This window comes from Grus americana, chromosome 25 (assembly GCF_028858705.1).
Source record: "Grus americana isolate bGruAme1 chromosome 25, bGruAme1.mat, whole genome shotgun sequence".
In the NCBI taxonomy this organism is placed as follows: Eukaryota; Metazoa; Chordata; class Aves; order Gruiformes; family Gruidae; genus Grus; species Grus americana.
Genome location: NC_072876.1, coordinates 4035575 through 4057152, shown reverse-complemented (window position 1 = coordinate 4057152; position 21578 = coordinate 4035575). Strand labels below are relative to the sequence as shown.

The following is a 21578-nucleotide window of genomic DNA, read 5'->3' as shown; positions in this document are numbered from 1 at the left end:
CGTCGGCGGACCCCCGCGCAGTCAAACCCATCGACAGCTTAACGCCGTGCAGTAAAGTGCTAACCACCTGCGAGAAATCCAGCTCTCAAACTTTCTCCTCTGGTAGAGTGATGACGCTGGAGAAGGCAAAGGGGAGGAAGGTCTGACCGATTCGGGTTTCTGCAAGGCTGCTGGTGATGCTGGATGCGGCACTCTTGCAAGTCTTTCCTAAAGGTCCATTGCTGGGTGCCTGCTCAGCCTGGTTGCAAGCCAAAAGCGCTGGTAGTCAAGGGAGGCTGAAGCTGCTCTTGGAAGGACTGTAAATGCTAGATATTGGTCCTGCCAGAGCCTGCAATACTGGGCATTACTCAGGCTCTGAAATGGTGATGCCCCACCCCAAGTTACCGTCAAGCACGGGACATTGCAATTCTGCCGCACAAACAAGGGAAGTCCTGGAAAATGCTACCTCAACCACAAGCTGTTCCAATGAGTTACCCAAAATACCTTGGATCCATCCTTTCCTCCTCCAGCCTGCCCCCAGTGACTTGCCAAAGCAAGGTAAACCATCACCTGGAATTTCAGGCTCTGCAAGTTCAAACAAGAACAAAAGCAAGGAACAGCCTCATTTACAGAATATCTACTGCAAGTCAATGAAAGCAAGAAAGAAAAAAGCAGCTGTAATCAGCTGGGTGCTCAGGGACATCACGGCTCGGCACAGGGGATCCCAGAGACAGCCCTGTGCCCCTGATGGGACCCAGAAGACTCAGGCTCCAACACTGCTCCAGGCCGTACTCTGCCCACTTTACCACGCACAGATGAGCACGTTTTACTGAGTACCAGGGAGCGAAGATGTGTTCCAGATTGAGACACATCAAGGCAGCAGGGCCAGCTGAATAAGGAGGAGATGTAATGGTAAAAATGCACTACAAAAAATAAAATACAAATGTTGGAGCAATCCTCTATGATCATTGAGAGGGATTAGAAAGATGCTTTCAGGACTTCCGGTGCCTTTTCAGTTCAGCCTACAGCTGCACCAACCTGTGCGAGCTGTGTCAGAGCCCACGAACCTTGGAGGGCTGGGCAAGACATTCCCTGGAAAACAAATAAAACTAGTTCCTGCAGGAAATTATGCTTTGAGTCATGGAACATACCCTGCCCTAACAAGATGTTAGTGGACACTACTCTGCTGGAAGCATCTTCTCCAGAATGAGATGTGCAACCAGCTCCTGAGGAGCTCCCACTCCCCACTGCACCATTACGAAGTCCCTGTCTCTTCACACCTGGCGACATCCGCGTGGGCAGGATAATGCTCCTGCTCTGCGGTGCAAGTGTGTGATCCACTAAGCAGCTTCTCCATCCTATCCCAGAGGTGCTCATCAGAGGCAGAAAAGGTCCACATCGTGCGATCCTGTACCTGTGGCAATAGGCTGGCATCAGAAGATGGGCTGGCATCAGAACATCTTCGTGCCAGCGGTGGGCTGAAGTCCCTTCCACACCGGCAGCTACCAAGAAAGATGCTGCTGGGCTGTTTTTAAGTTTCAGGTGGAAAGAGGTCACAGCACTGAAACGCATCACGGCCAGCTGTTTAAAAGCTAATGTCCCCCTAAAAACGAGGGAAGGTGCACAACAGCCCTGCCAGCTGGGGACACATGTCACAAACTCACATTCTGCCATGGCTAATACCTGCCAAGCCTCTGCTTTTATAATTAGGGTCCTTAGCTGGACAGGCAGCCAGAGCCCCGCTGCCATGTGTGGTCGGATTCCCCGCACTTTCCCTAGGCTCCGATATCGGTGACGGAGCGTAACGAGCCGGTGACGGAGTGGGAGGGAGGCACCAGGGGTTCCTGATCCTCCGGCAGCTCCCCGGGTGCTGCGCCCAGCACGAACTCGGTAGCGATCGCTCAGGCGGTGGCAGCCAAAGTTGAAAAGGATGATGACTCCTGCATGACTGGCTTTGTTTTACTTCCTCTGATATGACATTTGCTTTCTGTTCAGATTAAAGGCACATGAGTACTTTACTCCTTTGGGAGATTTTCCAAGGACACCATCTGAGTTCAGGAGCTTTTGTTTTCAGTTGTTGAGGAGTGATACCAGTTACTCAGCACTGACCAGTCTGGAATGATCGTGTTCAATTAGTTTGTAGCTTCTCTCCCTGGAGGTCAGAGGAACACAAAAGTAATCGAGGGGCAGAGCACTGCATGCAAGAACACTTAATCTCTTGAAAGCTAAAACCTCCATCAAGGAAAAAGGATGCTAATTGAGTATAATTTTATAGCTTGAGCATATCAACATTAAACAATACTTAATGCTGCTGTTGCATTTTTCATTGAAGGATTAATAAATGTCTGAAACACAATTCCTGAAAGCACATTTGTTATATGGGCAGCTGCTATTACAAATGGAAAAATAAGGCAGAGGACTTATTTGCTTAGTGATGCCAAGCGGGATCTTGGCACAGGGGAGGGCAGACTCCGGAACCCCAGTCCCCTCCAGCCCCTGCCTGCCCAGGGCTGGGATGAAACCCCAAACGCTCTCCATCCTTAGGCCAGGTCCAGCCAGCGCGTGTCTTGTCAGGTGCACGCAAACGTTCGTGGCAAAAACCTGGGAGGTGGTACAAGACCTGGAGCTGGAAGCACTGGAGCTGCACAGGAAGAGGGAAACTTGGGAAGGTTCCCAGTTCCCTGGGAGCTGGCTCCAGAGGCAGGGCCCCCGACTCAGTCTTAGCCTGCTGCCTCCCTTTGCGTGTGCCGGTGCCAGTGCAGGCAGCCAGGGATGCCGGCCGTGTGCTGCCTCAGAGGTGGCGGGTCCTCCCCGGCACAGCAGCGCTGGACCTGCTACGTACCGCCTGCAACCGGCCGAATGCCAGAGGGCAGCTGATCCCTGCACAGCAATTGCCCCAAATCCCACTAAAGGTGGGAGTAGCTCTCCTTCAGGAGCGATGCTTTAGTTTAATCTACAGCCAGTGCAAAGGCTGTCGGTATTTGCCCTTAAGTCAGACTTTTCCTGTTTTCCCCACTAGCTCCTTTCCACATCCAGCAGAGTTTCAAGTGCCCAGACACACACACACAGGGTCGGCACAGGACTCTGCGGAGCCAGACAGTCCGTGGCTGCCCACATCCCGCAGCACAGCCCTCCCGATACGGGCAGCAAAGCTGGCAGGGTCAGCAGGCTGGGAAGCCTGCCTGCTTTCCACAGGGAGCTTTGATAAAATTATCTTTGCAGGGGAACATCTTTATTTTTGTCATGCCCCCATTTTCTAAAGGAGAAAATATTCCATTAGGAAAGTGTCCAGGTGCTGTCTGGAGGATTTCGGCTTTTCCAGGCTATGGTAACGGAACAGGGAGGGGGTCTCGGTGCTCCCACTGCTGCCGGCCAGTGAGCCCCTCAGCACAGAACCCTGCCTCCACCTGTAACCGTCAAGGGCAGAAAGTTTACTGGGGTATCGAGGAGCCCTCTTCAAGCCACATATCCTCCCTGATACCACAAGTGGTGACTGAAATGGAGGTCACACTATTTTATGCTCCTGGTTGCCAGCTTGTTCCTCCCCCCAGCTGCTGGAACTGAAACAAGGGACACGCTGTGCATGGATTTTGATCCTGCCAGGGTAAAATACAAGTGTTTTGCTCCATCTTTGCTCCCCTCCCCAGACGGCACGGCTGGCTGGAGCAGGGGAGCACGGCCCTGTGCCCCAGACTGCACCGTGGAGCTCACACTTGTGATGGACAAAGTCCAGCAGCGCCCGACCCTGTGCACGGACGTGTGGAAGGTGAGGCAACACATCTTTCCACCGCAGCAGTGCTCCTGCTGAGACCTATTGAGATGATGCTCTGCCACATTTGGGGAAATGTCACCAAGAGGCAGAGGTCAGCTCGCAATTTTGACTCTGCCAAACCCAGAGCCACAGCCCGGGCTGGTGGGAAGGGACCTCTAACGCTAAGCACCAAAGTCCCTGTGGCTGTTCCTCGGCGACCTCCTCGTCTCCGGGAGGCAGCTATCGCTCCTCGTGCCACAGCAGAGCACAGCCACAAACTGGCCAGGTCACCATGGCCGAGCCACGCGGCCATCTCACGCGCCACGTTTACCCGTCTTCCCTCTGCGCCCACCGCAGCCGTGGGAAGGGTCTGCCGCACCCGCAGCAAGTGGGCACGCAGCGCTTCAGTATGGCAGAGACTGCTGGGGTAACAAACCCAAAGTTTTACCATTTTATTCATCTTAAATAGGGACAGGCCCTTACTATGGCTTGCTGGGCTTTGGGGTTTCCTTTTCTTTTTATATCCTTATTTTACTCAAGTGTTCTGGGGGGACAACGCCTACAGCACACTTGCGCCCAAGCAGACCAAGCGTCCCAAAGATTTCTCGGAGCTTTATCAGGGATGGTCTGGCAGCAGGAGCCTGTCCTTACACCACGGTCATTTCCATTCCGGCACCTCCCACAGCCCCTCTCGCTGCAGCTCTGCCCCCCACCCCGAGCTGCCAGCACGCACCCGCGGCGTGCTCAGCACCTGCCATGCCCCTGCTGGGATGGGCAGCTGCCCGTGGCCCCACCACCAGCACGGAGCTGTGCGCCGGCCAAGGGACACAGCTGAAACCGGAGCCGAGCCACCTGCGAGCCCCGCGGCTCACCAGCCCCGGGGGCCAAGCCCTCTCCAGCCCTTCTGCAGAGCTGGAAACGCTCACCGCTCCTCTCCTCGAGCGCGTCCGCCCACAGCAAGGGCAGAGCTCTCGCTCCCGGTGCTCCCGTTCCCGAGAGCATCACCAAGGTCATCCCCGTGCAAAACGAGCCGCGCCAGCAGCAGAGTTAAATCCGGGCTCCTGCAGGCAGAGCTGCCCCAGAGCAGCAGCGGTTGCAGCGCGGCTTTGCCTGCAGCCTCCAAAGCAATTTCAAAAGAGCTTTACACGAGCTGGTGCCTCCGGCACGACGCACCGGGCATCGGCCGAGCTCAGCATGTGCAAAGCCGGGGAGCGGAGCTGGGCCGTGGAGCATCATATCCCTGAGCTGCTCTGAGCGGTCACACATCTCGGCCTTCCCCCCGCTGGCAATATTTAGGTTAAGCCTGAGGTGTTTACGCCACTTTGCAAATTCAGGCAGAGCTCTTCTTCCAGATGACGTTAAACTCATGCAGTTCTCCCAGCCATAAAGCCTGGTTTAATCAAAGCTGCAATTAAACCTGACAACCTCCTTGTGCAGACTCTCCTAAATAAGATTAGAAACAGCTAAAATTAGTCTAATTTAGTGTTAATCATTAATCCTTTTATCCACTTTTAATCCAATTTAAATGTCCACACAACAAGCTTGCACAGACTTTGTTACTCAAATTTAAACAAAATGGAATTAAATATTATTTAATTAAATCAACACAATCTGAGCACTGCTATAAGAGGCATTTGCCACAGATGATTATCAGCTGCTTGGTTAACCCTCCAAATTATTCTGAGCTCTGTGCTCTCCTCACAGCTTCAGCTCTTAGTACTTTGGGACTGCATGGGCATCTCCATCTTTATTTAACAAATAAAAAGTATCCTTCCTAGCCCTCAGGTTGAAAAAGAGACTTTCAAATATAAGGTTCAGGAGGCAAAGAAAATCATGCCTCAAAAAAAAAAAAAACAAACCAAAAAACAACACCCAAAACTTTTTTTTTAGGCAAAATGTCACGATTCCAACACTTCACACTGACCTTTGTTTCTAGGATTGCGTACTGCACAGACACGCTGCTTTCTGGTGTTTGTGCAGAGCCTGAAGAGCTTACACCGGCCAGTGCTCTCCGGGGCTGGAAGGAGAGCACATCTTACACCTCAAAGGGCTGGTAGCCTCACCGTGCAGCCAGCAGCCAGCCCTGGCTGGACGTACGGTAACCTTGAACTTTCCCTGTCTAATTGCTGTCTCCTCCAGCTATCTTTTCTGTAATGGTCATTTTTCAAAGCATTGCAGAAGAGAAAAAAATAGCTTGAATGTAGGAATCAGCTGCAACCTTTGCTGCCAAGTTGGTAACGAAGATAAGGACCTTTTATTTAAAGAAAAAAACCCCAGACGCTGAGAAGGATAGACAAGTCTTTAGCAACTTTTACAGCCAGTCTTGCAATGTGGTTTCCTAAGCACATTCAAAACTTGCAAAAAAACCCCCAAGTTTTCACCGGCAGAGTTTCCTTGGAGCGCTCTGCTTGCTGTGAACGCCCTCCTGCCCAGCGTGGGTGCTGCGGGGGGCAGGAGGGGTGGTGGTGGGGAAAACCTCCAGCCTCCCTGCGACGTGCAGGATGTGAGGAGCTGGGAGTGACTCACTGCTCCACACATGCCCACGGCAGAGCTCGACAAGGAAGGGGGGGGGGGAACCCAACCCACACAAAACACAAAACCACCGACAAATTCAAGCATCACGTCCCTTCACAGGGCGGGCCGGCCAGTGCCCACGCTGCTGCGGTCAGGGAGCTGAGCAGTGTGCGGGACATCGATGCCTGCAGCCCCGGGAGGGCAGGAGAGGAGGGGTGGAAGATAGCATGGCCCTCGCCCAGAGAATTGCAAACGAGAGTTTGGAATTGCAACCCCAACACAAGCCAGATTTTAATTATAGAATCGGAGAATGGTCTGGGTTGGAAGGGACCTTAAAGATCACCTAGTCCAACCCTTATGAGCCAGTTTAGTGATTTTAGGGCAGAATTTGGGCAGTATCACCTCTGAGGGCAGTTTTTCAGAAGGGAAGGTGTTTAAATCCTCCAACAAAAGAAAAAAGGGACCCAGCTAACTAACACACCATCCAGCAGTTCCCACGTTTCTCAGAGCTCTCTTCTGCCCCTTTCCCACACTCGGAGATGAAACCGGTGCTCGGCCTCGGCTGTGCCACACATGCAGAGGTGCTAGCTGCGGCACCAGCGACGCCGCAGGGACAGGAAGGGGAAACACCGCACACATTCACACCACAAGTTAATCACGTCACAGAGAGGTTTTTCCTGCACGGGTTGAGGTAAAACCCAGCTCAGGGGCATCAAACCCCCGTTCTCTGTGCTACCATCCCTCCTTTCCATGAGCTGGGGGCAGGGGGTAAAAGAACCCCCCTTTCTCCCCCTCTCTGTCTGAGGGCAAGCCCCTTTCAGCTCCAGCTTGCTTTGGGGGCTGTCCACCCACCCTTCGGGCTGCAACTCACCGGGGTTTACGAACACCCCTGGGGGCCCCTCCAGGGGATTCAGCCTGGGGAGGCAGCAGCCTCCTTTAGAGCATCTTTCGTGAAGGCTCCCTCTGAGCTTTACCTGTTTCCACATATACCAACAGCTCCTCAAAAGCGCTGCTATCGCATGAACTCACACTGTATTCTAATTTCTATATACCGCCCTGGCAGAGCAATTCCCATCATCTCAGCCATAAGGATCAGGTGAGAAATCCGTCCAGACACCATCATCTGCTCTGAGAAATCAGGAGTTGTAAATCCTGACAGCTTCTTGTGGCTTTAGCAACTTCTCCAAGGTCTGTAGCCACTGAAACATATATGGTTCTTCCAGCCAGAGCAGTATGCATGCGCTGATGGAGCCATCGGTGGAAGCAGATGATGTAATCTGCTGTATGTTATTGATGCAACGCTCTTCGGCAGCAAGCCAGGGAAGAAGTGTGACAGTGCTGCCTTCTGTTTTTCCCCAAAAAAGGAAATACACTGTCCTTTAGTGAATCACAAGGAGTGACACTTACAACGGGGTGTTACAGAGTTTCAGCATCAAGTGCAGGAAAAGTGAAAAAAACCAGGGTCTTAACAGGTTGCCTGTGACTTTCACTAATTTAGGAATTTCCAGTTATTCTCTTATTTCCAAGAAATCAGGGTGCTGTCACGCTCTGCATCTATCCACTTTCTAATGGTTCCCCTGAACCACCTATAGAAACCTTTAACAAACATCTTCGCACCTTGCCCTGAGTAACACTTTGTTATGCTCCACCAAGGCATTTTTTATCCAGTTCACTGCAAGAGAAGGCAGCAAGGTGAAAACATCCGTTTTGCTGAACTGGACTTTGCGCAAATCCAAGCCCTAGATCCAAACACCACAATATTTTACGAGCTATGGACACAGACCGTCGCCATCACTCCCAAGTACTAGCTCAGTAAAACTCCAACTAATATATTAAATATGTTTCTTACAGAAGCAGCCACAAAGCTGCAAGTCATACGGAAGATTTCTGGCTCTGAAATTAGACTTCAGGAAATTTTTTTTTTTTTTGGGGGGGGGAACGGGGGACTAACAAGTTTTGTAAAAGAAAAAAAAAAAAAAAAAAAAAAAGGATTATTTTAGCCTGGCCGGATTAAGGGCAAGTGCTGCCAAGGCGGCGGGGGGGCGGCTCGTGCTCGCGGCGTGCTCGGGGCATCCTGCCCGCCCCGGCCCGGCCCCCCCGCCCGGCCCCGCCCGCCCCGGCGGCGATATAAGGCGGCAGCGGCGGGCGGCGGGCAGCAGCTGCCGAGCCGAGCCGAGCCCCGGCCAGCCCCGCCAAGCCCCGGCCAGCCCGCAGCGCTCACCGCCCCCTCCCCTGCCCCGCAGCAGCCGCCACCGCCTCTGGGTAAGGGGGTGCGATGGGGGCACGCGGTGGGGTGCAAGGGGATGCGGTGCAATGCAGTGCGGGGGGCATGCCTTGGGGGGCCCGGCGGGATTCCCCCCGCTTTGCTTGCAGCCCACCTCTGGCTGCGAAGGGTTTGCTCTGCCGGGCAGCTCCCTCCTACAGCTGCCCGGACACCGGGGCGATGGGGTGGATGTGTTTTCCTGAAGCCAGCCTCTAGCAAAAATCAAAAATCCCCACTTAAAGCAGGGCCGGGATGTCTGCAGTGAGCTTGGACTGCCTGGAGGGCTCTGACCACTACAGGAAAAAGCTGCTGGATTTAACTAATGTGTCCCTCTCTCTTCTCTTGTAGAACTGACGTCTTCCAGATCTGCTGGGGAAAAAAAAAAAAAAAAAGATAAAAATGGAAACCATGCATGAGCTGATCCCCTTTGCCAAAGAAATGCTCAGCCAGAAGCCCAACAGGAAAATGGTCAAGCTGTACGTGCTGGGCAGCGTGCTGGCTTTCTTTGGTGTGGTCATTGGTCTGGTGGAGACAGTGTGCAGCCCTTTCACCTCTGAAGGGAGACTAGAGGAGGAGGAGGAGGAGAAGAAACAGGCCCCGACGCGAGAGCAAATGCTTCCTCAGAAACAGGAGGATTTGATCTTGGAAAAGAGCAAGCAGCCGGTGGTGATGCAGAGGGCCCTGGTGACCAGACAGCACGCCTCCTAAGAGCCCCGCGGCCGGAGAGGTGCCTGCTGAGCAACCAAGCACAAGAGACTCTGCTGTCCTGTCGTACCTGGTGGTGGTTCCAGCAAGAAGAAAGAAGAGTTGGCTGAAGGAGGAGACCGCAAGCGCAAGACTTGAAAGAAGCGAATGGTTATATTTGCTGCTGTGCAGCAGTGGGGAAAAAAATACCTTTTGTTGGTATAAAAGTGTGCAAGATGCACAGCATGGTTTCTTATTTTTATTACAGATGCATTTTACAACATTTTGCAAAATCAATAAATATTTTATATGGTACCAATGCTCTCTAGCTGCATCTGTATTCAAAGCCTTCTCTTATTGATTTGCAAGTAGGTTTTATTTGCGCCTCTGGCTCCTTGAGGGGTAGCTGGGGGCACCCAGGGAACAGTTGAGAGTGGTGGCTGCACCCTCCAATAAAGCCCCCCTGGGATGGAGGGGGTGGTGTTCCCGTACCTCCACAGCTGCTCCCTTCCAAAATAGGCCAACTGGGGGCAGGGGGAAGAGGTGGCATTTCTCCCAGGGCTGACAGACAGACACATGCCCCCAGTTGGAGGTGGGGTTGTGCTTCCCTGGGGTTATCTGGGTTTAATGGCACAGATTCGTATCTCTGCCATGGCCATGCATGCCCAGAACTGCTTCAAAAAAAACGCACAAACCCAAGTGACCATCCCCCAGCAATCCTCTAACAGGCTGCTGCGCAGCTAAAAAAGCTTAAAAAAAAAAATCTTCCACCTTTACTAGAATCCTTCACAAACATGCCACAGATGCCTAATTGTGCAAAATAATATTAGCTTCCGGTGTTATAGGGGTGTCATAGCTGGGAAAACTGAAGCATAGACAGACGCAGCAGCACTGTCAGCCTGGAGGGTGCGAAAACAAGGCTGTACCCAGGGCGCTGCCAGACTCATTAGAGGAGTTTCACCTATTTAAAAATCTTTCCTGGGCTTAGTGAGAATCTGTTGCATTCAGGACTATGGCATGTCAGTCAAATAAACCCTCCAGACAGCCACAGCTGAAAGATCCTGACCATGCTACAGCAGGGAGGGATGAGAAATAGCCGCTGCCAGTCATGACTGGGGCGGAAAAATCCTTCTTTATCTGCTCAATGGCAAAGACACAGCCAGCAGGGCAGAGGTAGGAGCAGGATACCCGCGTTGCACAGAAACAGGGAGATGTACCAGTGATATGCCACTATCTAGCTAAGAGTAAAACAATTGATACAAACAGCAGGAGATCATGGAAAATGAAAAAGCGCTGCCTGACACCAGTGCCAAATGCATAGCTCCTTCCAGAGCTGCACGAGTTAATACCAGAATCCAAAAATCTAAAAACATAACTGAAGTTCACCCTTACATTTCATAATACATAACCATGCAGTTCATTTTGTTGACAATTATTTCTGTCAAAAAAAAAAACCCAAAAAACAAACGCAACCCCAGCAGCACGTTGTGGAGGAGGAATCCTACAGAGTCTGCACAAAAACTCTGTTCAAGCTTTGAATCAAGTGTAAAGTACCTTTTCCTCATGGGGAAAAGAGCAGAGTCCAATTAATAAAGGCCTTTAGAAATACTTCGTTTAGTCCGTAATGAAACCTTTGGTCTCTGGCAAGGTCGAACAACCCAACACCTCATTGATAGCAATGGAAATTTCATGGGCAGACATGAAAGGAGAATTCAGGCCTGAAGAAAGCCATCAGCTGACTACTCCCCCACCATCCTCCCCAATTCTGTCTTTAAACAGGTTTGATGTTTGCAGCACAGCTTCAGCAAGAGGAAGGCTGACCTGGAATTCCCTGCAGTACACTTGACACGTGGGTAAACCAGGGATCCGAATGTCCATGGCTGCATCGGGCATGAAAGCATTGCGGGGTCCGAGCTCTCACACATCGTAATTGAGAGGCATCGCCGCTGCGGCAGTTGATAAATGGACTAAATTGAGATGAGAATCACATCTTTGTCCAAGGCCGCTGCAAACTCTGGCAATCATACATTGGTTCCCAAGATTAGCCCTTCTCTACAAGTTGTACGTGTCTAATCCTGCCCAATGGGAAAGGGAAAATTTTAAAAAAAATGAGGAGATAAAGCTGGTCTCATGCAGCCCAGCTTGTGAGTCCAGGGGTGACTAGGGAGCTCCAGGTGAGCCCATCCAGGCTGGCCTCCACCGCGTCTGGGTTTGGACCTCAGGTTCATCTTCACACCACGTACGTGGCCTCCTCGCATCGTGCTGGCACCCTGCTGCCCACACCTCCTCTCCCGTTATCCAGTCACGGGGTTTATGAGCTTAAAGCAAAGAGGTTTGTGGAACAATCAAAATAGCTCCTCCTAAGACCGCTAACGGGATTAGACAGCTAAACCACGCACTGCGCCGGCAGTTCTGGAGCCAACTCGGTAAAATCACGCCCTGCAGAAGACAATCTCCTGCCTCCTGACGTACTGCAGGCTCAGAGGTCGTTACCTCCTGCATATTACCCCAAAAGGTCAGCCTGAGAGGTCAAGCCTACGCATTGCTGTTTCCACAATGGATTGCATTGATGCAGCCAGGACCGGCTCTCTGCAGAGTGGTGAACGAGACACGTATTAATGGCTGATTTTATCACAATGACCATATAAGGTCTTATTTAAACTGCACAATGATAAATTCATGGGCATGGAGGCTAAGTAATCCATTTAGCATCACTTTAACTGATGAACGACAAGCTCGCCAGATGCAGTAGATTAAAAGGCTCCAGCAAACTTCCCTGATTTTAAACCACGGCATGACTCTCCAAACCAGCCTCTTCCCCAGCCCCATCTCCTCAGCCCCCTCACGTCTGTATTTCAACAGCAGACAAACCGCAGAAAACCCCGGCCAACACAACTGCCACAAACACAACCCCATGCAACCAGCAAACGACATCCACACACACCGGCAATGGAGCACGGCAGAGTCATTCCAAAAGCCCATGTGTGAATTGCAAAGAGGAATTTTATTTATAAGTACCAGGATATAGCAGAGAGCAACCAGATGGAATAAGATGTACAGTCAGTACTCGTAAGGACACCTCAGGCAAGCTACAGTGCAGAAGCATATGGAGCATTTAAGACCCAGTTACACCAAAGTCCTGAGGAACAAGCTCTTGAGGAGAGCTTCACGTTGTCCAAGGTGTGAGTTCGATTGTCAAGCGTCACGAGGATTTCTGTTCTTCTCTTTCTTTCAAGACTTGTCTGCGCCCAATTTACTTTTACCTGTGAACGTGACGTTTTCCTGGTGCATTAAATCCTCACAAAAATTGCAGCTGGCACGAGATCTGGTGAGTACTTTGTCTGTACCCTTCCTGCAACACCTCCTCAAAGATCTTATTTCAGCTTGGAGCCGTTGTCCAGGCTTTCATCATGTGAAGGCCACCTAAAACCCAGCAGCCCTCCCTCGCAGGCCAAGGGCATGAGCCAAATGTCTTTACTGAGCCCTCACTCCCTATTTGCAGTTTGGGCTCTGGATGTTTCAAGAGCTGCCAGGCTAAAATTAGGGGCCCAGATAAGCATATCAGCCTCTGCCACCCAACACCAAGGGCACTGGGAACACGGATAGCGGCCAAGACTTAAAGCAGCCACACTACCAACAATCAAATATCAAGGCAGCAAATTCCTGATTTGGTCACGCAGGAAAAAAAAGTAAATTTAGTGCTTAGACATGGTTTGAACATCACAGTATTTTCCCTAAACCAGCAGTGAGTAGAATTATCATATCAAACCAAACCCAGTCCTACAATCATCTCAAGTCTCCCTTGGGACCTGAGAGAGCATTTTTCGGGAGCGGTGCAGCCGTGACAGCGATAGCATTTGCAGGATGTCGGTGCTGCCCGCGGGCCATGTCCAGGAGCCACGGCGAGGTGGCGTGCAGCCGTGCCGAAACACGCACACACACGTCTGTCACAGCTCAATAGCATCGTGTTGACGTGCACATCAGCCTAATGCGAGTATAACCGAGGGCAACCCTTTGTAACGGTGACACGCCTACTAGTGAAGAAAGGGATTAGATCTGTGTTCATGGTAAAGTATGCTGGAAGAGCTGGGTATGAGAAATAATGTTTTAATATCTACGTGATAAAGGAAAACCAGAGGGGTGGGGAAAAAAAAAAAAGGAAAATCCGCTGCATTTAACAAATATTTGATAATAGGTTGAAAAAAACCAAATATCACTCAAAAGAGACAAAAAACCAGGAAGCGATATCCCAATCCCTGACAAGTGCTTTTGAGTCCCTGAGCCGCATGCGTGAGCCTGCCCCAGCCCTGCCCCGGGACACGGTCCCTCCAGGTAGCACCGGGCTGCGGGCATGGCGGGGGCTCTCCAGCAGCTCCCCTCACTGCTCTGCCAGTTGGTTGTCAGCACAAGCTTCTTTCACGTCTTCGTTCCTTCCAGTGAGCTCCAGGCAACGCTAAATGAAGAACCTTCCCCGCGCAGAGCGGTTAGCACAGCACCGAGCATCACCCCTTGAAAACCACGGCTTCAATCGGACGAGCGATACAGAAGCGATGCGCAGCGGGGGGATGCATCCAGGAAAATTCAGGCGAAGCCATTTCAGAAGCAAGAGGCTGCTCCCCTCTGCTCCTGCAGCTCCGTCTCACCGAGCCGGGGCTGGGCATGCCACCGGGTTCCCCTCTGCGAAAGCGCAAAGGTCCTCATGGCCTGCGATCAGCAAACACTTCTCTGCAGTCACCTCTTCCTGCTCTCCTCTCCCTTCCCTCGCTCCCCGCCCTCAGGAAAAGGTTAAAAACAAGTTCTTAAGTTGCACGCAGCAAAACAAACCCAGAAAAAGCTGCGAGTGGGAGTGAGGAGCAGCAGCACCCTGAAGGGTGACAGACGGCCAAGACCAAACCCACGCGGGCAGCAAAGAGCGGCCGGATCCAGCAGCTCCTGCTGCAGCCCCCAGCCCTCCCGGGGAGCACGCCAGCAACCCCCCACGCTTCATTTCCACACAGGACAGCCTAAACGGCGCATAAACTTTTTATAAAGGAAAATTTGTTTAAATTGTGTCCAAACTATTCAGCATTTCAGTCCTTTGTTATCAGCTACCCTGTTTCACACAAAACCCCCAAACCAACCCACAATTCTCATTAAGGTACCAGCCAGGCAAGCGCAGCGTTTGGCTCCGTACCCACCAGGCTGCCTCCAGCCCCGTGTCTCCCCGTGCCGATGCGGAGCAAAGAGCACGATACCTTCCCCACGTGCTTACAGACGGTGCACAAAGGTTGACAGTTATTGCTTTACAGCAGTACGCTAACTCTAGTAATAAACAACAACATCTGCAAAGAGCCTCTCTCCCTGCTGGCAACACGGACAAGATCACAGCTGAGGTAAGGTTAATTAGTTCAATTTTTTTCAAGGCAAGGAATGCAATGGTTGCCCCATGATCATGGCCCAAGTTCAAAGCAAAGGGGGGCAGGAAAAGGCAGAGTGACTGTACAGGTGTTATCTGACCAAGTGCGGGTTGAGCACTTCTTATCAGAGGGAAAGCCAAGAGTGAAGTAGGAAGGCAGAAAAAGGAAAAAAAATAATCTATAAAGCAGAAGCAACACCAAAGAGCTCCACTGCCCAACAACATATGTCGCTAAATTAAACCATCTTTATTTTAAAGCTACAATAGGGGAAAAAAAATTTTCTTTAAATAATTCTTTCTGGCTGGTTATGGCGGAGGGGTCTCAGAGGGACAACCACGGCACTGTGCCATGTAAATCAGACCATGGCGCAGCCCCTGCGCGGCAGACGAGGCTCTTGTCCCAGCCAACGCATCTTTCCCCAGCTGAGAGGCTCTAGCGAGGCAGGTCCAGGGGCACCGGCGGGTCCCGCAGCATGCCCCCATCCCACGGACCAACGGCAGGTACTGGCATTCTGCGATGAAGATCCCAGCACCAGACCAAAGCTGGAGCACAGTTTAGACATATGGCGTAAGATCGATGGCATTGAATTTGCTGGCGCCTAGACTCAGGGAGCTAGAGGATGTTATGTGGCTTTTCCTCAGGCTACGTTCACTTAAAAGTAAGAGCAAAGCTCTTGCAAAACTCAAAGCAGGACCCGCGGCAGCAAGGACCCTTATTTCTCTGCTGAAAACAATATTCAGTATTTCATTGCAAACCTCCCTGTGCCTGAACGGCCCCTCGGCACTGGGGCGGTTGCACCCCCGGTGATAGATTCAGCTCAGCCCCCGCTCCCTCATCTGCTCACAGGAGTAGGTAGAGATGAAAAAATAAACCCTGCCTCAGCCAAGCATTTTTGGAGCTGTTTGGGGGTGGTATGTGTGCTGGGTCCCCACTGCCCAGCATCCTGGTGGCAGGCAGCTGCCTCGGGGCGCAGAGCGGCGGTGCCCTGGGGAGCACAGCACCCTCGCCGTGTGTCCTGCTGCACGTCCCCCGCAGCACAGCAGCCCCCGGTCGCTCCCCCGGTGCCTGACCCGCTGCGAGCGATCAGACCCGGATTGCATCTCCGCGTGCACCCACGTACGGTGCCAGTGGGAATACAAATCGATGTTTAACCACCTGCACTGGGCTGCCTCTGATGTTCTCGAAGTGAAACTTGATGCTTCTCAGCAAAGACACACCTCTTCCAGGGTGTTGTGCAAAATTCTGCATTTTAACGTAGGACAGGAAATATGAAAAGAGCCGGGCAGAACCCAAACAGCACCCTCAGTTAGGCCGAGGATCGCTAGCTCCAACGGGGAGCGAATCAAAGGCTTTGCTTCACTTATCCATCCACCCGTGATTTTCCAGTGCTTTGGAAGTTGTAGTTCCTTCGCTAACAGGTTTTAAAGGATTGGCATTGCTCTGCAGAGAATTTTGGTTTGTTGGTGGTTTTTTTTTTTTCCTCCCTTCTCTTTCATGCTTTATTTCCTGACTCCACAGTGGGATGGGTCGGTTGCAAAAGATTCTCATTCCCTTTTTGGGATTTATTTTGGCCTTCTGGTTTTATTCTACGAGGGAGAATTTCAAACCGGGTAAGTATTAAAAGTGCATCTCTCTTTAAGGAAAAATATTAAAAGCCACATTTGAGTATTTTGCATAGAAACTGTACAGAGCTTGGACCAAACCATGTCTGAGCTTTTGTGTGGCGGCTGATAGTGGAAGCTTGTTTTAGCAAAGATTTGAAATCAAACCAAGCAAGTAATGTGCAAAAATACTTCCTGAGGGAGCAGGTGAGGCAGGGGGTCTGAGACAGAGAGAGCTCGGAACACTCCATTTTCCAGTGTGCGGCAAAACAATTTATAAGCATGACTTTTAAATGTTGCATTTTCAATTTTGAAGCATGCACTTAGCGGATGATTTTTATTACAAAATAGTCTGGGTGTCTGTAAGTTGTGTCCTGACTTGTGGAAAAAACTGTTGAGAGAGTCGAGCGCTGTCGCCATGTCCCTGCATTCAGTGAGGAGCTGCAGCTGCTCCTCAGCGCAGCTTTTTCCAGCAGCTGGAAGAGACATCCTGGTGCTGGACGCCCTGCGCTTGTGGGCTCACTTAGTTCCAGTTAACTACTTACTCTGAAGGGCATTAGGGGATTTTTTTTTTTTTTTTTTTAAATAGGGTTTGGATAAATTAAATCCCTGTGCCTTGGTCCCCAGAGATGCTGAAAGGGAAGCGGGTGATTGTCACCGGAGCAAGCACTGGAATTGGAGAGCAGATGGCGTATCACCTGGCACGGATGGGATCCCACATTTTGATCACAGCACGGACAGAGTCCAAGCTACAGAAAGTAAATGGCAAGCTGAGGACTCACACATGCATGCTCATGGCGGTGCACACACAGACATACGAAGGCCAATCTCGCATCACAAGTACACGCATGAATACATGCGGATGTAATTGCCACGGCACAAATACCAGACAGGCACAGTTACATTCTCGGGTACGCATACTCGCGCTGTCTGGGGCTCCTGCATGCACAGAAATCCCCCTCCTGCAGATACACGCGCTCCGCGTAGCGCATATTATGATATTTGAACTTGGTTAGTTATGTACACATATCCCCATCCCTCAGCACACACACCCTCATTCCACTGCAGTGATATACAAGCTCCTGCTCACCCTACACACATGCAATTCTAGCACAGACTGCGCCGATAAAGAGCCAGACTGCCTTGAGAAACACGTTCACCAAAGGAACCATTTTTCAGGCTCCAAACATACTCCTGAAGCTCCAAACCACTGTTTTAAGGCAGGGACACATCCCAGGGAACAGACATCCTCTTTTACTACTGCACCGGGCTTCCCAAGGCGGGGAAAGGGGTTTCTGACACGTCGTGTTGGTGCGGCAGGTGGTGGAGCGGTGCCTGGAGCTGGGGGCAGCCTCCGCGCGGTACATCAGCGGCACCATGGAGGACATGGCCTTCGCCGAGCACGTGGTGAAGGAGGCAGAGACCTCGCTGGGTACGTTTACAGCCTGCTTCCCGCAAACGACAGAGGAACATTGCATCTCTCCTTGGCCATGCTGCTTTTTGCCACATGCCCGCTAAAAAAAGCGGGAAACACGGAGATGGGGTGAGGTGGGAGAGATTTTTCCCTAATTATGCCCTTTGCAGTCCCACTCCTCTGCCCGGCTTCATTGCTTCAGCTCAAGCTGAACTGCGCTCTCGATTTCAGCTCTGTGCCCTCATGACATCCTGTTCTAGTATAATAATCCTGGATTTCATCACCCTCAGCTACTGCGGTCTGAAACCGTCCATCAGGCTCGTAGCAGCCTTGCTATTGCGGTCACGGGTCACAGCTGCGGAAATGCAATATTTCAGCTCCGTGCGGAGCAGTGCCTCTCCCACCCCGGGCCCACAGACAGCTTGAGGGTGATCTCCCTTGTGCCATGGTATTTGTAATTTTGAATCGGGGGGGGGGGGGGAAATCACAACAAAATTTTCACTGGCAGTCACCATCCAGACTGTATCCCTACTCTGGAGATGACAGGCCACAGCTCTGACCCAAAAACCTGATTTCTTTTGATGACATTAATTCTGCTCCCATGAAAGGCTCCACTCTGCTGGTTGTAGCCCTCTCCCACCCAGCACTAATGCCTGTTTCTGTGCTTGCAGGAGGCCTAGACATGCTGATCCTTAATCACATCGGCACGTCGTACTTCGGTTATTTCAACGGGGACGTTGGACACGTACGAAAGCTCCTAGAGATCAACTTCCTCAGCTATGTGGCGATGACCACATCTGCCCTGCCCATGCTAAAGGAGAGCGAGGGCAGCATCGTAGTGGTTTCATCCATGGCAGGTGAGTGGGGAGCGAGGTAGGCAACGTGGGATTCAGTCAAAAGATGCCATGGGGTGATTTTCAGAAGTAAGCAGCATGCACAGTCACCAGGCATCCTAAAGGAGCCATAATTGCTTAATGCACACACACACACAAAAAAAAAAGCACCCAAATCCAGATCTTTTTTGTATTTTCTCGATGGAATGTGTTCTCTGATGCAATCCAATCACCTCAGCTTGCTTTTTGACCAGCCCTGTAAATAAACCCCACACCCTGGTGTCATGCTCATTAGAGCGGCAGAGTTCATACACCTCCAGCTTTATAGAGAAAAGTGGAAATGCGGTAATTTCTCACTGCATTGATTCTCTGACCATTCATCTTGTTTTGGTAGGTCAAGTTCCTGCTAATATTTGCAGAGTGAGTTATTGACTGACTCTATTCACAAAAACATGACTCTGTTCTAATAAATTTCTGTTAAGTCATGAAACTAAATTACTAACAGATGTCCCCACTCACAGCCAGTATGTTAGTCTTCTGGCGATCAGCTTAGCTCAGTATCCAGAGACGAGAGTTTAAACTTTGCTCCATCTCCCCCCCTCTGAGGGTTTCCTGGTGACTGCAGATTGCTCATACCCTGAGCAGAGAGATGAGACATGGTGTTGGCCTTAAGACCTTAAAAGAGCTGGAAGCTGTCAGGAATATTTGTAATGCTGCTGTTCAGGTGCCAGGATGACATTTCACTAACAGTAAACTCCCTTTGGGTAAAATATTTTATCTGATGGCAGGCAAACCAGAGGTTTGGGCAGAGAGGCTTTCCATGCTGTAACAGAACTTCACTCTGTGTGCAGGTAAAGTCGGGTTTCCCTTTACGGTCCCCTACTCTGCAACTAAGTTTGCCTTGGATGGATTTTTCAGCTCCCTGAGGCAGGAATTCAGCATTCAGAGCGTTAATGTTTCCATCACACTCTGCATCCTTGGCTTCATCGATACTGGTAAGATCTGTGCGGTTTGATCTGGCCGATAAGGAGCCGAGCATCACCTTCCCAGCTTCCTACCATGCCTTCCAACTCCCTCTGCCACCAACTCTCCCCTTCACCCCTGCTGCTGCTTTTCCTCCAGCCTTGCTCTAACCCAAGTGCATGCAAAACACACTCTGGTCTCGGGGGATCCTCCCTCTACTTCCACCAAAAAACAAAATCTCAAAACAAATTTTGTTCCTCCCGTTACAGCAAACCAGCTGTACACGGGCTGGCACGACCTAACATTCAGTTACTACAAAGGGATGTGCCGGCCACCTATCTCCCATTAATCCCACCTATTGATGCAACGAGGTACGGGGATGCAAGTGCACGATTAGGGCAGCTGCATGCGTCGGGCAGCAAAGAGGAGTTCAGTCTCACGAATTTACCTCTGTTTTGACACACGTACCGACACGCTCCAATTTAACGCCCACTTTGCCAGCCCCGCTTCACGTTAACGCGACAGCCTCCCTCGGCCCCTGCTTTGCTCTTCGCGGGCCGGCCGGGCGAGGAGCATCCCCGGCCTGAGTCCCTTCTGCTCCCGGGCAGAGAGCGCGGTGCGGGCCGCCGCAGACCTGCTGCTGGTGTCGCCGGCGCCGCGGGAGGAATGCGCGCTGGAGATCCTCAAGGGCGCTGCGCTGCGCCGGCGGGAGCTCTACTACCGGTACGGCTCCACCCGCATCCCGCTCCTGCTGCGGGACTGGGCCGCCGACCTCCTGGACTACCTGGTCAGGAGCCGGTACCGGCTGGACGGCCTGAAAAGAGAGGAACGACCGCGCCGCGCCTCCGTCCAGCACCGCCTTCCCGCTTAACCGGGCGGAAAGCCGGGAGGGTTCGCCGGTCCAACACCCTCCTCTGCCGGCGGAGACGGGCCGTGCAGCCGGGGCCCCGCCGCCCGGTAGGACGGGCCTCCCGTCAGAAATCTCCGCTTGCGCTTTGAAGAGTCAATTATTTCATTTTTAAGTATTAGATCGTATCGACTCCGACGGGGCTGGTCGGGACGGCCAGGTCGTGCGGGACGAGGCGTGAGAGGGGGGAGCTCCGCGCAGCTGCGGCATCCCTCCTGGGCAGACCCGTTCCCTTCCCCAGACCAGGGAAAAGTAGTAACAAACTAATAATTAAATAAAATTTACTAACCTAACGGTTTGGTGTTTTCTGTGGGTTTTTTATCCCCTTTCTCCATTACTAAACGCTGCTGTCAAGGGGCACAACTCCACTGACTTCCCTTTCACAGGAAAGTTGAAGCCTTGCAATAATCCTTCATTATTTCATTTTAGGAACAACTATCTTCTAGCCTATTTTTTTGTTAGTTTAACAGCCAAACTAAATGCAAGTTTTTACCTCAAGCAAAACTTCCAAACTTGGTAGATTCTTACACAAACATTATAACTGGAAGACGCATTCTAGATGCGCGGAGCTGCTGCATCGCCACCCTGAGCCCAGAGCTTGGGCCCCTGGAACAACGCACGATGAATGCAAAACCAAAACACGAGCCTGCAGCGAGCTCTGCACGTCTTCCCTGACCCTGGCAGCAGTACCCAAATTGATATATTTGCATCTAACATGGTTCTGGCCATTCGAGCACCAACCGTCACCTGTCCTGAGACACAGCGATGCAAAACTTCCCCAAAGCCTTCCCACCAAAGCACTCCCCAGGATCGGTTTGCTCCTCGCTTTCTAAAGGAAATCAGGAACCGGCATTCCTGTTCTCCTTATCCCAAGATCGCCCACACAAACCATGGCGCACAGAGTGGGTTTTGCCCTTTAAACTTGCTCTGTCAGAAAATTACTTGCAAACCCGTTTGCCATATGCCCAGGCAGATGCTGAGCAGTGCGACATGCAACGCTTGTGAAAGCTGAAGATCTTTATTATTCACCCCCTTGGCTCTTTTACTGCCTTTTGCAATCAGTAGATTCCTCAAGACGAGTGCATTTTTTTTTTTTTTTAGGTATAGGAGCTACCCAACAAACTGTCAGTATTACACCAACGGTGATATCACGTAGGATAAGCCAGAAGCACCGATAAAGGTCTAAAAACCACAAACTTTGCCAGCCCTGCTCTCTCTAGGTATTCATATGAACCTGTACCACAGTGGTATTGCTGATCAATAAATCCTTGCG

General features: G+C 51.4%; 2 protein-coding genes across 3 annotated transcripts; both read left to right on the top strand.

Annotated features, from left to right (window-relative positions):
- Positions 1–8405: 8405 nt before the first annotated feature.
- On the top strand, positions 8406–9506 carry G0S2 (G0/G1 switch 2). The gene is made up of 2 exons (XM_054803870.1): positions 8406–8506; positions 8856–9506. Exon 2 carries the CDS (start codon positions 8907–8909, stop codon positions 9213–9215), a length of 309 nt encoding a protein of 102 aa, XP_054659845.1. The 5' UTR covers positions 8406–8506; positions 8856–8906; the 3' UTR covers positions 9216–9506.
- Positions 9507–15602: 6096 nt separating this feature from the next.
- LOC129196535 (11-beta-hydroxysteroid dehydrogenase 1-like) lies at positions 15603–20598 on the top strand. 2 transcript variants are annotated; one of them, XM_054804175.1, is made up of 6 exons: positions 15603–16197; positions 16816–16946; positions 17509–17620; positions 18274–18459; positions 19287–19430; positions 20007–20598. In XM_054804175.1, exons 1-6 carry the CDS (start codon positions 16110–16112, stop codon positions 20267–20269), a joined length of 924 nt encoding a protein of 307 aa, XP_054660150.1. In that variant the 5' UTR covers positions 15603–16109; the 3' UTR covers positions 20270–20598. The 2 variants fall into 2 exon arrangements, with proteins under 2 accessions (XP_054660150.1, XP_054660151.1); XM_054804176.1 differs by lacking the exons at positions 15603–16197; positions 16816–16946 and adding an exon at positions 16953–17099.
- The last annotated feature ends 980 nt before the right edge of the window (positions 20599–21578 follow it).

Bases quoted from the DNA above. Each gene is read 5' to 3' on its own strand.
- G0S2 (XM_054803870.1), top strand. From the start codon at position 8,907: ATGGAAACCATGCATGAGCTGATCCCCTTTGCCAAAGAAATGCTCAGC.
- LOC129196535 (XM_054804175.1), top strand. From the start codon at position 16,110: ATGGGTCGGTTGCAAAAGATTCTCATTCCCTTTTTGGGATTTATTTTG. The intron at 16,198-16,815 runs GTAAGTATTAAA...CTTGGTCCCCAG, and splicing joins GAGGGAGAATTTCAAACCGG to AGATGCTGAAAGGGAAGCGG. The intron at 17,621-18,273 runs GTACGTTTACAG...CTGTGCTTGCAG, and splicing joins GGAGGCAGAGACCTCGCTGG to GAGGCCTAGACATGCTGATC.